General features: G+C 59.6%; 2 protein-coding genes across 4 annotated transcripts; one reads left to right on the top strand and one right to left on the bottom strand.

Moving 5' to 3' along the window:
- The first annotated feature begins 1,258 nt into the window (after window positions 1–1,258).
- Window positions 1,259–8,613, top strand: ECEL1 (endothelin converting enzyme like 1). Of its 3 annotated transcripts, none has more exons than XM_044240878.1 (17): window positions 1,259–2,050; window positions 2,624–2,692; window positions 2,799–2,909; window positions 2,996–3,088; window positions 3,263–3,387; window positions 4,036–4,258; window positions 4,736–4,834; window positions 5,071–5,145; window positions 5,347–5,444; window positions 5,710–5,768; window positions 5,843–5,894; window positions 6,671–6,738; window positions 6,876–7,000; window positions 7,292–7,357; window positions 7,748–7,843; window positions 8,057–8,133; window positions 8,270–8,613. In XM_044240878.1, exons 1-17 carry the CDS (start codon window positions 1,259–1,261, stop codon window positions 8,367–8,369), a joined length of 2,328 nt encoding a protein of 775 aa, XP_044096813.1. In that variant the 3' UTR covers window positions 8,370–8,613. The 3 variants fall into 3 exon arrangements, with proteins under 3 accessions (XP_044096813.1, XP_044096812.1, XP_044096814.1); XM_044240877.1 differs by having other exon boundaries at window positions 5,347–5,450; XM_044240879.1 differs by having other exon boundaries at window positions 5,347–5,450; window positions 7,728–7,843; window positions 8,270–8,346.
- Window positions 8,614–18,526: 9,913 nt separating this feature from the next.
- ALPI (alkaline phosphatase, intestinal) lies at window positions 18,527–21,464 on the bottom strand. Its single transcript, XM_044240876.1, has 11 exons — window positions 21,389–21,464; window positions 21,190–21,306; window positions 20,975–21,090; window positions 20,610–20,784; window positions 20,359–20,531; window positions 19,978–20,112; window positions 19,820–19,892; window positions 19,552–19,686; window positions 19,274–19,465; window positions 18,954–19,076; window positions 18,527–18,828 (listed from the first exon to the last, which is right to left on the bottom strand). The coding sequence occupies exons 1-11, from the start codon at window positions 21,462–21,464 to the stop codon at window positions 18,527–18,529; spliced, it is 1,617 nt and encodes a 538-aa protein (XP_044096811.1).
- Window positions 21,465–22,393: the final 929 nt, after the last annotated feature.

Genomic DNA, 22,393 nt, shown 5'->3' with positions numbered 1-22,393 from the left:
GGGCGGGCGGAGGAGGGTGGAGCCGCCGGCGCGCCCCCTCCCTCGGGGCCGGCGGGCGGCGCGGCGCGGCGGCAGAGGAGGCGGCGGGCGCACGGAGAGAGCTCCCGCCCGCCCGGCTCCGCTCCAGCTCCAGCTCCGGCTCCGGCCCGGGCTCGACCCGCTCAGTTCCCGCTCGGCCCCGGCGCGCACCTGCCGGGTGAGTGGCATCCGAGTCCGCTGCCACCGCGGCCACCATCGCAGCCACATCCGCCGCCGCCACCGCGCCGAGCCTCCGGGCTTTGTCTGCGTCCCCGCAGCTGCGACTCCCGGAGCTCCGCTCTCCGGCTCCGCGGACTGCGCGGCGAGGCGCGGGAGACGCAGCGCCGGGAGCACGGGACGCACGGGGCCAGCTCGCTCCGCGCGGGGGGTGAAACTTCGCTCAAGTTTGGGTTCCGGGGAAAACCTGTTGAAGCCGGGAGTGGCCCAGGGCAGGGGCGGAGGGGCGGAGGGACGGAGGACGGAACCCGTTCCAGGTTCTTAGGGCCGTCGTGGGTTTCTTCCTGATCCCGGGCCGGTTGGAGCGCGCCGCTTGGTAAAGAGGCGGGGGGGACGGGTGGGCATTCTCGCCACTGAATACGAGACAGGGCTGGGGGTGGACATCCTCGAGGACAAAGTTTGGTTCTTTAGCCCGCTTTCCTGAGCGTCTGGTTCCAGTGCGGCTTCTGGGTTGGCGTACACTCGCCCTTGACCGCACCTCCTTTCTCTGGCCTCTGGCTTCCCCCTCCTCCACCTGGTCTTGGCTGTAGGAGGTCGTAGACGAGAAAGGCAATGGGAAGAGAAACAGTTTTTTATTGAGGGCCTACTATGTGCCAAGCCCGGTGCATGGTGCTCCCCTACTTTATGTCAGGGGCCTCCCAAGTATGCGGCAGGCATCTGTGTGCAGGGAGAGAGGAGGCAGGTTAAGGACGCTACTGTGCGTGAGGGAGCTGGTGGCCATCTGAGCCTTCCCCTTGCCTCATTCTCAGTGACTGAGGGAGGCCAGGCCTCAGGCTCCATAGCTGTTTGAAACACGGGGTGGCGTCCAGCCTCCGAACCTAGGCCTGCGCCCCTCCTCCTCGTGCTGGTGGGCCCCGTCGGGCCCCAGAGTCTCTCTAAACCCGCGTCTACCCTTCCAGCAGCTGCGGCCTGGGAGCCATGCGGAGACCCGCCAGGAGGCCCGCGGCCTGGTGCACCGTGTAGCTGAGATCGCCAAGGGCTTCGAAGCGGGGCCAGCGGCACCATGGAGACCCCATATTCGATGTCTGCGCACTACGACGAGTTCCAGGAGGTCAAATACGTGAGCCGGTGCGGCACGGGAGGGGCACGCGGGGCCTCGCTGCCCCCTGGCTTCCCGCTGGCCGCGGGGCGCAGCAGCACAGGGGCCCGGGCGGGGCTGCCTCGCTGGAACCGGCGCGAGGTGTGCCTGCTGTCGGGGCTGGTGTTCGCCGCCGGCCTCTGCGCCATCCTGGCCGCCATGCTGGCGCTCAAGTACCTGGGCCCCGGCGCCGCGGGCGGCAGCGGGGGCGCCTGCTCCGAGGGCTGCCCGGAGCGCAAGGCCTTCGCGCGCGCCGCGCGCTTCCTGGCCGCCAACCTGGACGCCAGCATAGACCCGTGCCAGGACTTTTACTCCTTCGCGTGCGGGGGCTGGCTGCGGCGCCATGCCATCCCCGACGACAAGCTCACCTACGGCACCATCGCGGCCATCGGCGAGCAGAATGAGGAGCGCCTAAGGCGTTTACTTGCGCGGCCCGGGGGTGGGCCGGGCGGGGCAGCCCAGCGCAAGGTGCGGGCCTTCTTCCGCTCGTGCCTCGACATGCGCGAGATCGAGCGGCTTGGTCCGCGGCCCATGCTCGAAGTCATCGAGGACTGCGGGGGCTGGGACCTGGGCGGCGCCGCTGAGCGCCCCGCGGCCGCAGCGCTCTGGGACCTCAACCGGCTGCTGTATAAGGCCCAGGGCGTGTACAGCGCGGCCGCGCTCTTCTCGCTCACCGTCAGCTTGGACGACAGGAACTCCTCGCGCTACGTCATCCGCGTGAGTGCGTCCCCGTCCCCAGTTACCCGCCGCGGATTTGGGGGGGCCGGGACCCGGGACGCGGCGGCCCCGCACGCGCGGCCCCGGCGCAAGGAGACCGGTGCAGAAGGGGAGGGGAAGGAAGGGGAGCGCGCACCGCAGAGCGCGGGAGGAGGGCGCAAGTAATTTCCCTCGAGTAATTACGGTGTTTAGTGGAGCCGCGGGAGCCGCAATTTGCCAGTCCGGTGGCAGGCTGTGAGAGCACAGACCGAGGGGTGTGCCGGTGGGCTGGGGCGGGCCAGAATGCCCTGGGCCTCAGATCTCGGGTGGGGGGTGGCCCTCAAGTGCCCTTCATATGTGGGGAAGGTGAAGGCTGGCGGGAGGAAGGATGGGGGCACGGGCTCCCGCCTCCCACGTGTCGCCAGGCTAGTCTGGGGAGGGGTGGGGGTTTCTACCAGCTTCTCCGGATGGAGGGGTAGTGTTTTCGTGCTCCTGGGGCTTATGTCAGTGGCTATCTGGCCTGTCCTCTGGTCAGTCTGTTTGCAGGAAACTGGCACGTTGATCTCTGACCTCTGACCCCATCCCTCTCCCCAGATTGACCAGGATGGGCTCACTCTGCCCGAGAGGACCCTGTACTTAGCTCAGGATGAGGAGAGTGAGAAGGTGTGGGGGCCTGGGATGGGATGGCAGGGACGGTGTGGGGTTCTGGGAGGGTGGGACTAGGGCCTGACACTGACCCCCACCCTTGAACTGTCCCCTCTTGGTGCAGATCCTGGCAGCATACCGGGTGTTCATGGAGCGCCTGCTCAGCCTGTTGGGGGCCGAGGCTGTGGAGCAGAAGGCCACAGAGATCCTGCAGCTGGAGCAGCGGCTGGCCAACGTGAGGGAGGGGGTGGGGGGTTGGCTGTGGACTAAGTGGAGGGGGCCAGGAGGCCAGTCTGAGTCAACACTCGCCTTCACCTCCAGATCACAGTGTCGGAGTACGATGACCTCCGGCGAGATGTCAGTTCCACGTACAACAAGGTGACGCTAGGACAGCTGCAGAAGATCACCCCCCATGTGAGTGCAGCCCATGCTGGGAGGCGCTGATCCTGGGGCTCCCGGGCCATCCCTTCCCCAGGGCCATGGACGGGCTCCTGTGTCCGCCTTGCCTCTCCCGAACTCCCTCCCTGTCCTCTGTGGTCCCTGCCGCACCCAGCCCTACTGTCCCACTGCCCGCTTGCCCCATGACAGCTGCAGTGGAAGTGGCTGTTGGACCAGATCTTCCAGGAGGACTTCTCGGAGGATGAGGAGGTGGTGCTCTTGGCTACAGACTACATGCAGCAGGTGTCCCAGCTCATTCGCTCCACACCCCGCAGGTACCGCTGCCAGTCACCCAACCCTGTCCCCCTGCCACTCCAGACCCCCTCCCCTGCACCCCACACCTGTCTGCGGGGTGAGCTCTGAATTCCCGCTTTCACTTCTGCCCAGTAGCCACTTTGGGGTTGCAGGTTAAGAGCACTGGAATAGGAGTACAGATCCCCAGGTTCAGACGTGGCTCTCAGCAGCTCCCTGGGACCTTGGGCTGGATTTGTGGGCTGCCCAAGCTGCAGCTTGCTCCTTCGGGAATAGTGAGGCTGAGTGAGCCCAGATCTCCGAAAGGGAAACTGGGACCGTAGCCCTGCTGCCCCAGCCATCCAGGGGGTAGTCTCCCTGGTGTCTGGCCTCCCTGGGGATGAGCAGAGGCCTCCTAAGGCCAGGCTTGAGGCAAAAAGTCACCTTGAGCACTCCACAGTAAAAGCATCTGGTACTCCGCGGGAGGGGAGGCGGAGGCGCATCCTGTTGTGTGGGGGCCCAGCCCTTTTCCCTGCCAGGGCTCAGGCCTCCCCAGGTTCCACCTCCACGCACCGGGATGACCCTCACTGCTGTGTGGGTGCTAGGTATCACCCCAGGGGGGTGGGGGTGCCCTTGGGTGGCCCTGGCATGGGGGCATGTCTGGACACCCAGAGGTCTCGCGTGGCCCTCAGGATCCTGCACAACTACCTGGTGTGGCGTGTAGTCGTGGTCCTGAGTGAGCACCTGTCACCGCCATTCCGTGAGGCGCTGCACGAGCTGGCCCGCGAGATGGAGGGCAGTGACAAGCCACAGGAGCTGGCCCGTGTCTGCCTGGGCCAGGCCAACCGCCACTTTGGCATGGCACTCGGAGCCCTCTTTGTACATGAGCACTTCTCAGCTGCCAGCAAGGCCAAGGTCAGGCTGCCCTGGGCCTGGGGATTGGGTGCGGGTGTTGGGCTGGGCATTAAATCCTCCCATGGCCTCAGTCTGAGAATAGGGAGCCCCACAGACCCCCTGCAACAGGGGCTCAGCCTTTCTCTGGGGCTCCAGACTACTTCTCACCAGGCCACCTCCCCCAGAAAGCCTACCTGGTCTACCCACCACAGGAAGCCTTCCCCCTCAGGCTCCTGCCCATCTTTCTCTGCCACGCTCAGTATGCATGGCCTTGGGAATGCGTGGTCCTTGCTGGGGTGGTTTGCTTCCCGATTGTGAGTTTCTCCTTGGGTGCAGGGCCTGGATCTCCACCTCTGAGGTCTCCCCTTGGCACTCAGCACCAAGCTTTTAGGCTGAGGAAGTGATACTGAATTAGTGGTACCCTACATGCCACTTGCCACGGGGCCCAGAACTAAGGCCCCCGGGGTGGACCCCTGATCCCTGGCCCTGACCCTTCAGGTGCAGCAGCTTGTGGAAGACGTCAAGTACATCTTGGGCCGGCGCCTGGAGGAGCTGGACTGGATGGATGCCGAGACCAAGGCAGCTGCTCGGGCCAAGGTGCAGTGGATCCTGTCCCCATTTGTAGGTTCCACAAACATTTATTGAATGCCAGCTGTATGCCAGATGGGGGTGACCGAAGAGACAAGATGCCCCTTGTGGAGTTGGCATCAGCTGGTCTAGTCTTTTCTGTCCTTGAGCCCCACCTTGGGGCTGGCCCCAGAGCTTTCTCCCTTGGGGCAGTGGGGGCTGTCCCCTGAGGCCCTGGCCCACTCTGGCTGCTATCTTGCCCGCAGCTCCAGTACATGATGGTGATGGTGGGCTACCCCGACTTCCTGCTCAAACCTGAGGCTGTGGACAAGGAGTACGAGGTGGGTGGGTCTTTGCCCGGCCCTGCCTTGCCCAACGGGGGGTGTCTTCGGACCCTTGGTCAAGACCCCCCCCCGGGGTGTCTCACCATCCCGACGGAGGAGGAGACACGGCCCTCAGCTGAGGGCCCCTTGGAGGACATGGGGCCGGCTCCACACGGTCGTCCCTCGCCCGCCGTTGAGCGCTGCCCATCCCCCATGCAGTTTGAGGTCCACGAGAAGACCTACTTCAAGAACATCTTGAACAGCATCAAGTTCAGCATCCAGCTCTCAGTCAAGAAGATCCGGCAGGAGGTGGACAAGTCCACGTGGGTGCCTGGCCCTGAGCTGGGGGAGCCGGGGAGGGAGGTGCCTTGGGGAGAGGCTCCTTCCCAAGGCCTGGAGGCTGGTAGGGCGCACAGCCTCACAGCCATGCTGGTGCAGGTGGTGGGAGAGGCAATGGGGGGCGGGGTGCTCAGCCTGGGGGAGGCACAGGGTGTGGCTACAGGCTGGGCCACGCCTTTAAGGAGGAGCCAGCTGGGAGGTGGTGGTGGGGCCTCCCTTGCTCACCCCTACCTCCCTCCACAGGTGGCTGCTCCCGCCACAGGCCCTGAATGCCTACTACCTACCCAACAAGAACCAGATGGGTAAGGGGCGGTGTCCCGCAAGGGGGCCCAGGCGGAGGTGGGCGGGTCTCTTGCTGACCCCGCCCTCTTTGCAGTGTTCCCCGCAGGCATTCTGCAGCCCACGCTCTATGACCCTGACTTTCCACAGTGAGTACCCAAGCTGGCACAAGCCAGAGCCGGCTCTGCAGTCTTGTCTGCCGGGTGCATGAAAACTGCTCAGAGTGTCCTGACTGGGGCTGGGCCCCGCAGTCATGACAGCGACAGATCCTGGGTCCCCATTGTCCTACGTCAGCCTTGGGTATTTAGAAAAATGTGTAGGTTTTTTTTTTCTCCTTCCTTTTATTTATTTTTAAAGATTTTTATAGAGAGAGACACAAGGAGAGAGGGAACACAAGCAGGGGGAGGGGCACAGGGAGAAGCAGGCTCCCCACTGAGCAGGGAGCCCAATGGCAGGCTGGATCCCAGGACCCTGGGATCATGACCTGAGCTAAAGGCAGACGCTTAGCCGACTGAGCCACCCAGGTGCCCTTCTTTCTTTTAAAGGTCCTGAGTTCCCCCTTACCTGGTTTGAGGCTCCTTTAGGTGTTTCAAAAGTGAAGTGAGACCCTAGTGATGAAGAAACAGGTCAAATCCCACATGGGTGCCTCAGTTTCCCTCATATCTTCTTCCAATCCGGTCTCTTCCCCCATCCCAGCGCTGTTAGATGTGATTTCCTAAAAAAGCAGCTGCAAAGGTATCATTTGTCCCTTTTACATATTGTGTGAGCACCCTGAGGCATGAGTGTTCTAAGACTCTGAGGACTCCAGCATGGCCTCCCTGGGCCACCTTTGGCCTTTATGGGGGCCTCCTGGGGCCTGGGCAGCAGCACACAGCTCCCAGAGGGTGGGCGAGGCTGGAGCCTGACGCTGCTTCCATGGTCCCAGGTCTCTGAACTACGGGGGCATTGGCACCATCATTGGACATGAACTGACCCATGGCTACGACGACTGGGGTGAGGCCCGCAGGAGGCTGCAGGGGATGTTGTGGGAGGGGAAGAACAGGTGGTGGGGTCAGGGCAGTGATGGGCTGGGTGGGGGAGGGGGCTCTGGGGCTGAGAATCTGTGTCGCCTCTCTGCCCACGGCCCACAGGGGGCCAGTATGACCGCTCGGGCAACCTGCTGCACTGGTGGACAGAGGCCTCCTATAGCCGCTTCTTGCGCAAGGCCGAGTGCATCGTCCACCTGTACGACAATTTCACAGTCTACAACCAGCGGGTGAGAGCCCCCTGCCGCCCCTGAGGCCCAGCTGGGCACAGATGAGCATGCACATCTGCGTGCACACGCGTGTGCCAGGTCCCCATGCACATGCTTGGGGTCTGCATGGTCATTCACTCAGGCATGTGAACAAGTTCACATGGATTCATGGGACATGAAGTGCAAAGGGGTCAGAGCCCCATCAAAACCCTCTGGGAAAGGGAGAGAGAGTGGGGTCGGGGCCCAGGGCAGCAAGGCCTGAGGAGGGTCAGTGCGCCGCAGACAGCCCCTGGCCTCTTCCCTTCTCGGCAGGTGAACGGGAAGCACACCCTTGGTGAGAACATCGCAGACATGGGTGGCCTCAAGCTGGCCTATTATGTGAGCTGCCCCTGCCTGGCCCTTCATTCCCCCAGGGAGAGGGTGGGGGCTGATGAGGACTTAGCTAGGGACATAGGCACCCCTGCCTCCCTTCCACAGGGAGCTCTGGACTGGGAGGGGCGGGACCTGTGACTTGCACAGGGTCCACTGGAAAAGGAGGGACTCCCAGGCTGCCTGCAGAGAGAGCAAGGAGGGCTGCCTGGAGGAGGCAAGGGCTGCATGGGGTTAGCCCTCCCAGGAAGGAGCACAGCTCAGGGAAGGTGGAAGGCAGGGAACCTGGGACTCCGGACTGTGGACAGAGGGGGAAAGGGGCTGGGGAGGGGCTGACTGGGTAGAGGGTGAGTCTTTCTCCATGCGGGGGGCACCGCAGCTCCACACTGTCACCCCCAGGCCTATCAGAAGTGGGTACGGGAGCACGGCCCGGAGCACCCACTGCACCGGCTCAAGTACACACACAACCAGCTGTTCTTCATTGCCTTTGCCCAGGTGGGGGCCGGGTGGGGGCCGGGTGATCACTGGGCAGGGGTGGGGATGTAGCTCTCAGCCTGTCTCCCACCAGCCAGGTGGAGACTATGGCCCTGGGGGTTTGGAGAAGGGGGTAAGGCCTAGTGTGCTAGGGGGGAAGGCTGGCAGGCTTTGCTCAGCAGACCCCTTGGCTTCATCTTCCCCTCTCCTCCCCTCCCCTACCCCGGGGCCCAGAACTGGTGCATCAAGCGACGGTCACAGTCCATCTACCTGCAGGTGCTGACTGACAAGCATGCCCCCGAGCACTACAGGTGCGCCCACCCGCTCGCTCTGGGGCTCCCCTCCCTGTGTCTGTGGTGAGAGCAGGCGGGAAGGGGGATGGGCAGCTGGGGGGTCGGGTCCCCCCGGGACCCTCTCCAGGTGGCTGGGTCTCTTCTCTTGCCCCAGGGTACTGGGTAGCGTGTCCCAGTTCGAGGAGTTCGGCCGGGCCTTCCACTGCCCCAAGGACTCGCCCATGAACCCAGCCCACAAGTGTTCCGTGTGGTGAGCCTGGCCGTCCGCCCACCCTCACCATCTGCCCTGCACGAGTCGCCTCCCTTCCGGCTGCCGGGGCAGGCATGGACCCGGCGCCGGCCTGCTGTGGGCGCCACCCGCCTTCTCAGCCCCTCTGGGACCTGGCCTTCTTGCTGTCCCTTGCTTCAGGAGGGGCCTGGAGCAGGCATGACATTGGGCTCCAGGAGGGCATCAGGCAGAGACGCTAGGGTCCCCAGCTTTGGCTCTAAGGAGCCAGCCCCCCCCCCCCAACACCGGCCAGGCCGGATCGTACAGGTCCCACCTTCACTGTGTTCTCGCTGCCAAGTCTGGTCAATAAAGTGCTGTACCATCGCCTCAGTTCCTTCAGGGAGCCCCAGAGCAGTGGGGCTGGAGGGGTCCTTTTGTGGGGAGGCTCAGGCCCTTTTCACAACAGGGACCCTGGATGAGACCTGTCTCTTCCCCCAAGCACCTGTTCCTCCCTCCCCCACAGTCCTGTCAAGGCTCCTGTCCTGTTCTGGGGGTGCCCCCGGGCCAGGCACCAAGCCAGTGGTGTACTCTCCTGTGATACTGGGACTCAGTTCCGCTGAGTCTAGACGCTGTGGGACCTTCTGCCGTGACTCTTAGCCAGTCACGAGCCCAAACCTTGGGCTCAGCATGTCCGAGAGAGGAGGGCTGGGGGCCAGTCCATGCAACATGAGTCACCCTCCCGTCTGGAGTGGAGGCTTCAGGGATGGGAGAGAGGAGCGGTCAGGGGCCGGTGCTGAGGCTCCAGGCCTGGCCTGTGACAGGTCAGGGAAGAGGAAGGACGGCCCCATCGTGAACAGGAGGGTGGGGGTGCAGGGAGCAGGCACACTGTGTTGTCCGAGGGGTCCACAGTTGGGGGGGGACCCCTCAGTGGTTTCTCTTCCTTCAGGGACAGCCTACAGCCCCCAGCACCACTGCATGTGGCCCGTCCCCAGCTCCCCCTACTCTTGCAAGCCCAGCTCCTGTCAGGCTCAGAGTACATCTGTCCCCATCTCAGCCTTGAGTGACATTTAAAAAGTTCCCGTGTCTGAGCCTCAGGCACAGCAACCTTGGGGAGTGAGAGCGCAGGCGCCAGCGCTGATGGGGCCATAGTGTAAGGGGCGCTATGTGGCCCTGGAGGCGGGTGTGGGGGGGCGCTTTACAGAGAAGAGGCAGGAGCCTAGAAGGACCCCATGGGAACAGGCGAGCTACCCAAGGGCGGGGCCTCTCCTTCACGAGACTGGAGAGGCTGCAGTCCTCAGGACAGAGCTGTTCCTCAAGGGCAGAGGTGGGCCCACAGGGACTGGGAGCCTGGTAGAGGCGCGGTGTTTAGGAACTACCTTGGTTTCCCCTCAAAGCCCCTTTCCCTCTGTGGTGGGCACATGTATGCCAGATCCCTCAGCTGCTGGCACACTCTAATGCGCCTCTGGCAGCTGGTGCAGAAGCAAGTTCTCTCCTTGCCACTCACTGGGCAGGGCCTGGTGTCTGGGACCTTCTGTACCCTGCACCACATCCCAGCCATCTACCGGGGATCCTGGCGGGAATCAGAACCCCTGGGCCCAGCCCTTCTGCCTGCAGTTCCCCGGGGGCCCTCCCAGTTCCCCAGCTCCACCCAAGACAATCCCTCCTATCTCCCGTCCAGCTTGGAAGAGGTCTGGGGTGGACAGGCCCGGGGAGGCGCTGCCAGCAGACCCACTAGGGTCACCTCCACTCTGCCTCAGGACAGGGTGCAGTGAAGCCCTAGCGCCCCTGGGGATGAGTCTCTCCTCCCTCCATCTGGGCCCAGCTGAGGGGGCCAGAGGGGCTCGGGTGTGGGGTGGGGGTGGGGGTGGGCCCCTGGGAGAGGATAAAGTTTCCCAGCCAGGAGGCTGGTCCAGCAGGAAGCCAGGGAGCCCTGGGCTGTGAAGCCCCCAGGGGCACCTCAGCCCGAAGACCCCGAGCTGGGCGATAGAGATGTCGCCTCTATCTGGGGCTGCCGGTCTTCTCAGACTTCTTCAGGGAGAACGGAGAGGGATCATTGGGTCAGAGGGACCTCAGGCGAGGCGCACCTGAGCACAGAGTCCTGGTGCATGGACAGGGCCCATGAAGTTCACACACAGCCGTACAACCTGGAGCACAGTGTGGACCAGCAGGGCATGATGGTGACATTGCATGTCACCCACTGGTTCCCAAACCACCTTTCCAGACAGAACCTGGGAGCATCCTCACCGTGGCCCAGCACCACGGACAGAGCGACGGGACAGCTTCTTCAACAGACAGGGAAATGGAGGGGAGCACAGGGCTCAACTAAGTCACGCTCTTGCACTCAGCGTTGGCCCCCTCTGTGTCCTGCTCTGAACCACACACACGTAGTGTCGCTGCAGGCCGTTCCTGCCAGGACCTGTCTGCTAGGTCCCGTGCTAGCAGCTGTGCTGAGGATTAGCAGATGGATTCTGCTGGGGCGGAGGAGCCAAGCAGGGTCAGCACGGCTGCTGGCTTGACCTCCATTTCCTTTGTGTTAAGTGAAGGCCACGAGGGCAGAGAAGCCCCTTTGGGTGGCCATGGTGCAGGCTGGATAGGGCTGGACCCATTCACCCCCCCATCCCAGGGGGTGTGGGCGTCCTTGGCGCATGATGACAGAAAGCAATCTGCAGCTAAGCGTTTAACAGCAGAGAGAGGAAGGAGGATAGCTCACAGCTGCGTGGAAGCTTCCAGGTGTCCACCTGTGTGCCCATGTGTGGAGCGCCTCCCGGTTCCTGCGGTAGCCCCTGTTCTGCCCTCCCACGGCTTTGAGACCTTGAGACCAGGGGTCACTGCTGGGGGACCTGGCAAGTGAGTCTCCCTCTGGGTCCCAGGAGCATCATCAGCCAGGGGGCTGCCTGTGATGGATGGGTGCTGGGGATGAGTCTGCCCCCACCAAGTCTTGCACAGCTGCTGTCTTGGCAGTGTCAGCCAGACTCCAAGTCTTCGGGAATAGGGAGGCCGGGATTACCCTCGGGCTGGGGCACCCACTCTGTGCAGATCTGGGAAGGATTGGAAACCAGGTGGAGAGGGGTGCCTGAGCTTCCCTGCCTTGGGTCTCAGAGGGAATGTGGGTGTTGACAGCCCTGGGGTTTCGGTGGCACCCAGGAAGGCACACAGGTTGCCTGATGCCACCGAGCAGCCATAAGCCCCAGGCCTTTCTAACCAGCTCAGTGGAGCCAGATTCAAGTTTCTGCTGTCCCTGTGGCTGCTTCTGGGCTGACCCGATGTCCAGGGGCTTGTGAGGTACCGTAGAGGCAATATTTTTATTTATTTATTTTTTTAGGATTTTATTTATTTATTTGACAGACAGAACACAAGTAGGCAGAGTGTCAGGCAGAGGGAGAGGGAGAAGCAGGCTCCCCACGAGCAGGGAGCCCGACATGGGGCTCCATCCCAGGACCCCAGGATCATGACCCAAGGGAAAGACAGCCACTTAACTGACTGAGCCACCCAGGTGCCCCAGATGCAATATTTTTAAATGGCTTGACCCCCCATTTTAAAAATGTTGGGCGGCCCAGGCTCCTCCATATGCAAATACCTCTGGGGGTGGGCTCTCAGGGGGCTTAGCTTTCTCCTTGTGCCTCCTTTCCCACCGCTGGGCCCCCTATGCTGGGCAGCTCCCCTATTCCTTCCCTCTCAGGGACCACCTGCACGAGACTGGGTGGAGTCACAGACATTATGGAAGGTTTGGGGTGCTGCAGGGGCCCTCTCTGCGCCTCCTCTCCTTGCTCTCCTTCTGCATGTCTCCCCTTCCCCCAAACTGGCCTTAGAATCCCACTTCCTCTGGATTTGTTAAAAACAGCCATTTCCCTTCTCCTCTGCCAGCTCCAGGCTGGTCAGAGGCTGAGCACGGTCTGGAGCCCAGAGACTGTCCTCGCAGGCCACCCAGCAGCAGGACGGCAGGCTGTGCCAGCCCTGTGGCCCTCCTCTTATCCCACAGCTTCTGTGGGAGCCCGGACTCCTGGAATTTGAACGGCGTGTTGCTGAGCCAAGTCTGAGGACAGCATCTCCCCGGAGACATCCACCGGGTCACCCAGCCTTGTTCCGCAAAACTGCTGGGATGGGGACTCCCAAATCCCGAACCCCCTTCCCTTTGGGGGTTCCTGCTCTGTGATGGTTCTGACCACAGGCCCTTTGGCCCCTCCCTGTCACCCCACACAGGCTGCATGGGTTCACCTGAGGCCCAGGCCCTCCAAGGGGTCCCCGCATGAGCTCATCAGGTCGGATGGGAAAGAAGCGGCACCAGGCTCTCCCACCTCAGCTGCTACCCGCCTGGGAGGCTCTCTGGCATTGGCTCAAGCTGATTCATTGGGCGGCAGGCAGCTCGGATCCCGGAGCCACTGTCACATGGTGCCGTTAAGCCGCATCTCTTCTTGTCTATAGTTTGCATAAATAATAATAAAAAAACCTCCCACCTTCCTGTGAGACCAGAACATCGCAGGGACCGCTGGCAGGGATCTGTAGGGAGAGGTCCGCAGGTGGCCATTTCCTTCTCACCCAAGGCAGGAAGGGAGGGGAGTGCCACACTGGCTGATCAGGAGACCTGCAGGCTGGTGAGCAAGGGAAGGGCAAGGACAGGGTGCCCCTCGGGGCCTGGTTGCCCCCCTGGGTGAGGGTGGACGGTGGGTGGCCTCACCTTTTAAGACAGGGGAGGGGAGGGCAGCTGTTTCTTCCCTGAGGGGCGGCTTGGGAACCTCCCAGTTTGTCCCTGGGCACTGCGCCCAGCACGTTGGCACAGCCTGGGCTTCCCCAGCGACAAGGTTACACCAAGGGGAGCTCTGGCTGCCTGCTGTCTGCGCTTGGGCTGCTGAGGCTCTGTTTGGCTAGAGTAAGCAGGTCTGGGGGCCACTTTAGATTGGAGGGTACATTTGGAAACACCACACACCTTCCTGGAGGCCTGGGCAGGGGGAGTGCACCAGGAGGCAGAGGTTGGGGGGTGGGGAGACCTGTTTCTGGAAAGGGAGAGTGGGAGGCTCACAGCATCAGATGGGAATGTCAGCCTCAAGGTCAGGACAAGGACACATCTGGCATTCTGTCTGGGGCCTCCTTAGAGACAGTGTGTCTGTTTTTCCCCTTCGAGACACATCCTGGAGCAGCCACCTGAGCCGTGGGGGGCTAGGTGCGGGACACTTTATGAGCTGGGGTGTGAGCCCGACCAGTGATGAACCCATAGCCAAAGGGAGCTGTTTAGCCTGAGTCCTGTCTGGGGGGCCAAGCATGCCTGCTCCCCTATCTGCTTAAAGGGACCCAGAGCTTTCCAGGGTGCCCATTGTGGGCTAGGCTCTGTCATCCTTAATCCACCTGCAGCCTTGCTAAAACACTGAGCAGCGCCACCCTAATGCAGGAGTTAGTGTTTAATGTCGAGCTCCCTGCTGGCCCCTGTACCCTGCCATTGGGGCACCCAGCCCGACATGGTCGCTGGTGTCCCGGGCAAAGAGAATGAGGTGTTCAGGGAGGGACACCCCCTCCCCGTTTGCTCACTGCCAGTTCTCTGTGATGCATTAGAGTTCAGCGTGTCTGCCTAAATGGATTTATGGATAATGCAGTCTGGTTTTAAACAAACGGATCCTCCAAAAACAAGTAGCTTCCAAAAGAGTCCCGTACAGAAATTGCAAATATGCAGATAATCCCTCCCTCCTCCCCCGGAAGCAAGCCCAGAAGTGGCAGCAAGGACATGTCCTCCCTCCTGACAGGGGCTCGTCCTCACCCACGGTGCCCACCTGATGAGAAATGAGCCCCAAATAACCAAAATAAACACAACCGAGCCAAGCTGCTTGCAAAGATTCCCCCGAGTGACTGCTGCCTTGAGGCGCTCGTCAACAGCAGCCGGAATCCTTGCGGACAGTAAGGCATTTAAAAAAGAAGCTTCCTGAACATGGAGACAAACCCCCACAATTCTTTTTCCAGTGCTGTTTAAAGTTAGGAGCTTTCAACTCAGTACTTTTCTGATATTTCCCTAAGCAATGAAAAATATTTGGAAAGCTCTTTTAAAGTTTCTTGCATAATAGCACGAGACAAAAAAAATACACCTACCACCAGGCAAACACTTAGGGCTTTTTTTTCCTGCCGCAGTAAAAATGGCAGAAACAATGAACAGAAAATGATCTGTCGACAAACCGAAAGGCATTTCTTTGTCAGCAAATACTGTTGAAAGATGTAGAGAAAACACTACCACAGATTGGAAGGAAGTGTTAGCGCAAATTACCCAGTGTGGGAGGTTTGCTGCGCGGTTTCCACGTATCTCAGCTTAAGGTAACTGCTGGCTTCTGGTCTAATAATGAAATACACAAACCATTTGTGTGTGTGTGTGTGTGTGTGTGTGTGTGTGTGTGTGTGAGAGAGAGAGAGAGAGAGAGTGTCAGAAAAGGAAAGATAGAGCAGAACAGTGAATGCCTTAATAAGAACAATTGCAAACGGCGGCGGGGGGGGGGTGTCAGGGAACGCCCGATGGAACAGTTACGGGGAAGGGTTTTTTAAAGCGTTCTGGATGAGGGAAAGGTAGAGAGATAGCAGCACCTCCAAAACTCATGCACTGGTCCATCCAGTCAAACCACTGCAGGAAAGAACTAGAAGCTAGATAGCAAAGAAAAGGCTGCAGGAACCCTCACTGGTATTAACTTTATAAAGTCAGGTTTGTTCTAATAGAGTGGAATCTTTATGATCCTTGGCAATTAGAGTGGGTGTGACCAGGAAAACTTCCAGACCACACAGAATGAGTGAACTTTATGACAAAGAATCGAAAAGGGCTGTTGTGAACCCCCCTCTCTTTCCTCGGAGTCTGCTCTCCTTCTTAAAGGCTGAGGTGCTGGCATTTCCTGAGGACGCAAGAGCTGTGGGTTTTAGGGATGCCTGGGTGGCTCAGTCGTTAAGCCTTCAGCTCAGGTTATGATCCCAGGGTTCAGGAATCAGGCCCTACATCAGACTCCCTGCTCAGTGGGAAGCCTGCTTCTCCTTCGCCCACTCCCCCTGCTTGTGTTCCCTCTCTTGCTGTCTCTATCAAATAAATAAATAAAAATCTTAAAAAAAGATTATTAGTTTTAGGCTCCCAGGAAAACTATTGGAAAAACAGACTCACCTTTGCTGCCTCTGCCTCTCCCAGGTAAAGACATTAAAACAAATGTTTGAAAATGTTTCCACATGGGGCTCCTGGGTGGCTCAGTGGAATTAAGCCTCTACCTTCAGCTCAGACCATGATCTCAGGGTCCTGGGATGGAGCCCCTTATGGAGCCCCGCATTGAGCACCGCACGGAGCCCCACATCGGGCTCTCTGCTCAGCAGGGAGCCTACTACCCCCTCTCTCTGCCTGTCTCTCAGCCTGCTTGTGATCTCTGTCAAATAAGTAAATAAAATCTTAAAAAAGAAAAAAAGAAAATGTTTCCACGGACATACCACTTGGTGGTTAACAACGTGTTTGACCCACAAAACCTGCACATTAAAACAAACAAATTTGGAAGCAGAAACTGTTTTTTAAAAATGTAGATGTGGGGACACCTGGGTGGCTCAGTTGGTTAAGCAGCTGCCTTCAGCTCAGGTCATGATCCCAGCGTCCTGGGATCGAGTCCCACATCGGGCTCCTTGCTCCGCAGGGAGCCTGCTTCTCCCTCTGATTCTGCCTGCCTCTCTGTCTGCCTGTGCTCACTCTCGCTCGCTCGCTCTCTGACAAATAAATAAATAAAATCTTAAAAAAAAATGTAGATGTGATTTCCATGCCATAAAATTTACTTATTTAAAATGTACAATTCAGTGGCTTTTAGGATATTGAAAATGGTGCAGCCATTACCACTAGCTCTAGAATAACCTGTTTTTTAAACCTGTAGAGTTTTATATTTTTAAAAAATTTTCATTTTTTAAAAAGTAACCTCTACCCCCCAATGTGGGATTTGAACTTATGAACAACAAATCAAGAGTTGCATACTCTACCCACTAAGTCAGCCAGGCACCCCTAGCCCTGTAGAGTTTTATTTATTTATTTTTAAAGTTACATTTATTTACTGGAGAGAGAGAGCAAGCATGAGCCGGGTGGAGGGGCAAGAGAGAGGTGGGGAGAAGCAGACTCCTGACTGAGCAGGGAGCCCGACTCCTGACTGGATTCCAGGACCCAGGGACCATGACCTGAGCTGAAGGCAGATACTTAAACTCAGGTGCCCCAACTTGTAGAGTTTTAAAATGTACAGTTTCCTTGGGCTTTGAACCCACTTGTGAAACACACACAGGTAGAACCCTCACATTGGTTTGTAAGACCAAGTAATTGACAACGGGGAAGACAGAAATACAGCAGCTGGGTTTTATCAAGTCCTTGTATAACTGGTGGATGGAGTTTAAAAATGAGTATGATGGCTCAGGGAGCCTAGCTAATGATGCCCTTTTTCCATCTAGCTCCGATATTTTTGTGACAGCTACTAAGGTCCAGAATTGAAATAAACTGCCCTGAGGGCCATGCTTTGAAATCGATGTTTTACAGTGCAAAATCAAGATTTTAGTAAATAAGAATTGTAACAACTCAGTATGGTGACAGATGGTAACTAGACTTACTGTGGTGGCCATTTCTTACTGTACATATATATCGAATCACCACGTTGGATGCCCGAAACTAATACAATATTGTATGTCAATTATTCTTCAATTTTTAAAAAGATCTTAGTAAATAAGAAAGCATACTCAGTCACATTGATATTTCTAGCGAGAGCAAAATGGTTTTTTGCACCTTTGCAAATGTACAAATAAATTTGTAATTTTGTAAAATTTATTTAAAAATATAGGTGATTTCACTTTCATAAATTCTTTTCAGTGTTCCACTAGGGTGGGTTAGGTACTCTACATCTATATTGGATGAATATTTTTGGATGGAGGTCAGAAGAATTTGGAGTCTGCACCTCTCCTCTGGTTTTCCAGCTCCCACCTCTACCCCCTTCCCGCAAACAAAAACAAAACAAAACTCTTATCCCTAAAATAATCAGTGATATTTTCCAAGAGTCAGGTCATGTTATGCCCCTGCTCAAAGACTTCCAGTCATATACCACACTTTGGATAAAGTTCAAAATCCTCACCCACCTGTTCCTATCCTTTCTTATGTCTCAGGTTTTACCCCCTCCCCTACCCCACCCTAACTCTCTGATCCAGCTATAGGCCTGAACTAGCACTTGCCGATTGCCGCTCAGGGCCTTTGCACGGCTGTTTCTCCTGCATGACTCAAGCCCTCACTTCCTTGTCCTCACTTCACTGCCTGCACCTCAGGCAGCCCCTCCCTGACCTCCTTATCTGAATTATCCACCCCATCCTCTCAGTCACAGACATCCTTCTGTGCTCCCACATGCTAATGCTTTTTCTTTCTAGAATGTATCACTACTGGCATTACACTGCACAATCGTTTATTTGATTATTGCTTTGCCTCTCTCAGTAGAATAGAGGCATGGGGAGGAGAGGGAATCTCCTCTCCTCACAGACCTGTGCCCAGCACCTAGATGGTCTCCTAGAGGGTACAAGGGTTGCTCCAGGGCTGCCTGCTCTGCCTGCTCCTTGGGTCTCCCAGCCTGGAATGGGCACTGGGGCATGAACATAAGCAGCTAAGTGACTTGGGACAAGTCTCTCCATTCTGTGTCAGCGTCTTCTCTCTGTGTAATAGTACTGGGCCCCAGGAGTGGCCATGGTGGATGGTACTGCAACCCGGCCCCAGCAGTCTCCTCGGCCACCTTGCAGGGTCCTTTGCGGGATGAGAGGAAGCCACAGTTTTCCGGGCACCCGGACATACCCGAGTCCTCGTCCCCAAGGTGCTGTGAAGACCGAGGCGAAGAAACGTGTGTGCTGCGGGGTCTGGTCGAGTCGTGGCCCTGAGGGGGACACCTCTGGCATGGTGCCCGCCTGGTCCTCGGGCAGGGCAACCTGCCGGGCAGAGTCTGGTGGTCGGAGCACCCCCGTCCTTACCCTGGCGTTGACTTTGGGGGATCGAGAACAGCCCACGGGGGGCCCGTGGGTGCCCCGGAAATCCGCCATTGCAGCCCGCTGGGGGCCAGGCGGCCCGCACCCGGGTGAAGGTCTGGGGGCGGGGCCCGCGCTGCGAGGGAAGGGCCTCCGGGGGCTGGGCCTAGGGCTGGAGGAGGGGCGGGGGTCTGGGGGAAGGGGGTAGAGGGGGCGGGTGGGAGGGGGCGGGGCCCGGGGGCTCGGGGATTAGGGCGTGGCACCTGCCAGCAGCCCCAGCAGCAGCGCCCCCGCCAGCAGCGGCAGCGACAGAGGCGCACCGGCCGGGCCGGGGAGCGCGGCGTCGTTGGGGGAGGCCGAGGGCGGCAGGCCGCAGTCGGTGTAGGGCTCGAGGCAAGCGGCGAAGGCCATGACGTGCGCCACGAAGCTCTGCTCCTGCACGCCGTGCACCAGGTGCGCCTGCGGGCCGCGCGCGAACACCGCCACGTCCTCGCCGCCGTGAGTCTCGGAGACAAGGGGCGCCACGGCCTGCTGCTTGTAAGTGGGGTCCCCTGGCCGGAGAGTGGGGCTTCAGGGCAGGCGGGGCGGGCGGCCTCCCTCTCCCGCGAGCTACCCACCATGCCGGCCTCCTGCCCCCCCGCCCCCCAGGACCGCCCCGCCTCCCTGCGGCGCTCACTGCTCTGGCTGTCCTTTACGTTGGGCCGGGAGGTCCCCGTGAGCGCGTATAGGCCGCCGGGGCCGTTGCCGTAAAGGATGGAGGTGTAGGTCTTGTTGTCTAGGGCTATGCTGGGGGCCAGCCCTGCAGGGGGGAAGGGACCTGCTGAGCACCCCCACCGCAGTGAGGGCCCCCTTCGTGCCCAGCCCAGTCCTCACAAGGCCCGATGAGACGGTGGCTACTACTCCATTTGACAGGTGAGGAAACTGCTACTCAGAGCCATTTCTGCCATATAATCTGGGAAACAGCTCTGGCTACCACAAATGGAGCGCCCTGCCTACCGAAAATGGAGCTCCCCCGCAGTGTGTAGCCACCAAAAGAGAAGACGTGAGAGTGGTCAGCGGTGACAAGGGTCAGGGTGTCCTGCTCGCTTGTGATCTGGCTGGCCTTGTCGATGGCGGAATCAAACATGACCGCCTCGGTCAGTGCCAGATAAGCCGTGCCGTCATGATGACCGTGGTCGATGCGGCCTCCTGCAAGCAGGGCACATGGAAGGCGGACAGTCCCCAGCTGCCCTGACCAGTCCCACTCCTCTGATCTGCAAGGGGCTGCCGCTCACCCTCCACGAAGAGGTAGAAGCCACGGGGGTTCCTGCTTAGCAGGCGCACTGCCACCTCTGTCATCTCCATCAGGGACGGGTCCTGGGTCGTGTTTCGGTAGATCTCATACTTTGTGTCTCCCGGCTCGAAGAGGCCTGTGGGAAGGGGGGCCAGTGGTGACTGGCTGGGGAGTGGGGAGAGTCCATGACCTGAACATCTGCATATCTTTGGCTTTCTGGGGACCAGGGAGGCAAGGGTGGGGAAAGTGGGGGTATCTGGGGTCATTACCCATAAGGTGTGTTACAGAGGGGTCATGGGATGCCTCCATGAGCGCCGAGCGATTCCACACATACTGGGCACCCTGGGAGGGGCAGAACCGAGACTCAGTCCATAGCCCTCTGATCCTTGTCCCTGCTGTACCCCTTGCACCTCCAGGCCCCCATCACCTGGTACTTGGCCAGCCACTCCTGCACCAAGTTCCGCCCATCCAACCTGACTCCGTTCTGTCTGGTGTCACTTGGATACTCAGGGTCTGGAGTCCCCTTGGGGAACATGTACTTTCGGCCTCCGCCCAGGATCACCTGTGGTCAAAGGATTGGGCAGGTGGGATTGGGCCCTGGCTGGCCCTTTGCTCCTTTCTCTGACAGCCCCTAGTGCCCCGACCAGGTCTGTGGGTATGGCCTGGGCCCAGCTGTACTTTCTCCACCACCACCCCCCTTCCCCAAGCCCCTGGAGACCCTGCCAGGCCCCAGAGCTCAGGCTGTCAGTGACTGGGACTGTGGTCCCTATGGGCACCTCGCCTCCCACCCTTGCCCTTCATGTCCCACATCAATGTCCACGTTGGAGATGAGCTGCTGGGCGATGTCCTGGCATCCCTCCTGCAGCGCCTTGGTGGGCATGTCGCTGTCTGAGTACCAGTTGCGGTTCACTACATGGGCATACGTGCCAGCTGGGGAGGCGTGTTGCACTCTCGTGGTGGTCACCACCCCGACTGACTTCCCTGTGGGGAGCAGAGGTCAGCATGAGTCCCTGAGGTCTCTGAGCCTGCCTCTGCCCATGAAGCTGGCCCCAAGCCCACCTGCTTTCTTGGCCCGCTTCATCACGGAAGTGACCTCATTGCCCCTCGTTGTGTTGCACTGGTTCACGCGGGCGGCTGCACTCACACCAATGGTCTGGTAGTTGGCCTTGACCCCGCACAGGTAGGCTGTGGCTGTGCCTGCACTGTCTGGCACCTGTCTGTCTACGTTGTACGTCTGGGGACAGAGATGCCCTCAGGTTCTGACATCGGCAGGTGCCCAAGATCCTACCCAGGCCCTAGGGCCCACCCTCGCTGCCCTAGTGCCCCCAAATTCAGTCTCCAGATCTCCTGGGGCCTCCCATCCTGACACTTTCCCCACCCCCGCCCCTCTAGTGGCGGGCACCCTGAGGCCACCCAGCCCTTACCTTGGATAGAGCCAGGTACGGAAAGTGGTCCATGGCCAGGGGTGTCTCAGGTCCCAGTTTGCCATTTATTTGCCCCTTTAGGATCCGAGTGGCTGTCACTGTGGGCACTCCCATCCCTAAAGGAGCACACCTTGTCAGGGTTGGTCTGTGGCCACTGGCAGGTTGGGGTGCCAGGGCTACAGGGGCCACAGGCATGGCCAGCCTTGTGCACTCACCATCCCCCAAGAAGAGAATGAGGTTCTTAGCAGCTGTCTGGATGGGCTGCAGCTTCTTCGCAGTGTCCAGGGCCTGCGCCGCCTGGCGGTTCCAGAAGGCTGGGTCCTCCTCCTCCACTGACCAAGGGGAGAGGGGAGGCCAGGTCAGTCCTGGGGGAGGACTCTATGTGTGGGGGGAAGCTGGGAGGTGCTTCCTTACCTGGGATGACGCCAAGGGCCAGCCGTGGCCTCAGGCCCAGCAGCAGCAGCAGCAGCAGCACCCAGACCCCCTGCATGCCTGTGGGGTGGCGGGAGGGAGGCTTAGCTAGGACTCGGGGCAGGCTGGAACCCCAGGAGGGCCAGAACCTGGGTTCAAGCTGCAGTACAAGCCACCTGGGCTTTAGTCTGGGCAGGACTTTGTCCCTGGCTGTAAAAGGCTCCATGTCCCTCCCATTGCCCCAGGTGGCCACCCTGGCTCTGCCCCGCAGGTGATGTGAAGTCCCGCTGGCAGTAGGGAAGTGGCAGGGTGTGGCCAAGCAAGTCCAGGGGCATGGGGCCTCGAGAAGGCAGATCTGTCCAGCACAGCAGAATCCTAGCTGTCACCCCAAGGTTGGAGGGGCATTTGGGGCACATCCCCTTTTGGGGGAGGAGTGTTTGCCGTGTCCATCCCAACCCTTTGCTCACATAGTCTTGTGGGAGAACCGTCACTCCTACCTTTGCCTCATGTGTTCAGTCTTCCGAAAGTCTGGTTTGGGCAGGCTCCATGTGAGCACTGAGGGAGCCTGAGCCAGGGGCCTGGGTCTGGCTTCCCAATGCTGCGAGACCCCGAGACATGGGAAAGGAGGCAATGTGGGATGGCCGGGCTTCTGACCAGCCTTGGCATGGGCAGGTGGGGAAGGTGTTGGGCTCAGAGCACACTGGGAGTCTGGACCTAGACTTCCTGGGCTGCGGGAAAGGCTGGGACTTTTGTGGTGACAGAGCAGATCCCTGCCTGTGTGTCCAGTTACTGGAGCCAGGCCGGCCTCGTAGGGCGCACGTGCGTGTGTGTGTGTGGGGGGCGGGGGTGGGTGGCAGGCAGGGGTGGGGCCCAGTATACTGAGGTTGATCTCTGCTCCCTTGGACAGGCAGCTGGAACCCAGGGGTGAGTCTTTTCTCTCCAGGGCCCACACATACCCAAAGGTGTAGCTTCTGTTAGGGAGTTAAGAGGTTTCAGTAGCTAGGCTGG

Source organism: Neovison vison, chromosome 3 (assembly GCF_020171115.1).
Source record: "Neovison vison isolate M4711 chromosome 3, ASM_NN_V1, whole genome shotgun sequence".
Taxonomy (NCBI): Eukaryota; Metazoa; Chordata; class Mammalia; order Carnivora; family Mustelidae; genus Neogale; species Neogale vison.
This window is presented reverse-complemented; position numbering and strand designations above follow the sequence as displayed.

Excerpts from the sequence above, each read along its gene's own strand:
- ECEL1 (XM_044240877.1), top strand. The coding sequence starts at position 1,259 with ATGGAGACCCCATATTCGATGTCTGCGCACTACGACGAGTTCCAGGAG. Across the intron at positions 5,769-5,842 it reads ACCCAACAAGAACCAGATGG|TGTTCCCCGCAGGCATTCTG; the intron begins GTAAGGGGCGGT and ends CCCTCTTTGCAG. Across the intron at positions 7,358-7,747 it reads GCCTCAAGCTGGCCTATTAT|GCCTATCAGAAGTGGGTACG; the intron begins GTGAGCTGCCCC and ends TGTCACCCCCAG.
- ALPI (XM_044240876.1), bottom strand. The coding sequence starts at position 21,464 with ATGCAGGGGGTCTGGGTGCTGCTGCTGCTGCTGCTGCTGGGCCTGAGG. Across the intron at positions 20,532-20,609 it reads GAAGCGGGCCAAGAAAGCAG|GGAAGTCAGTCGGGGTGGTG; the intron begins GTGGGCTTGGGG and ends TGCTCCCCACAG. Across the intron at positions 19,893-19,977 it reads AGTGGCTGGCCAAGTACCAG|GGTGCCCAGTATGTGTGGAA; the intron begins GTGATGGGGGCC and ends TGCCCCTCCCAG.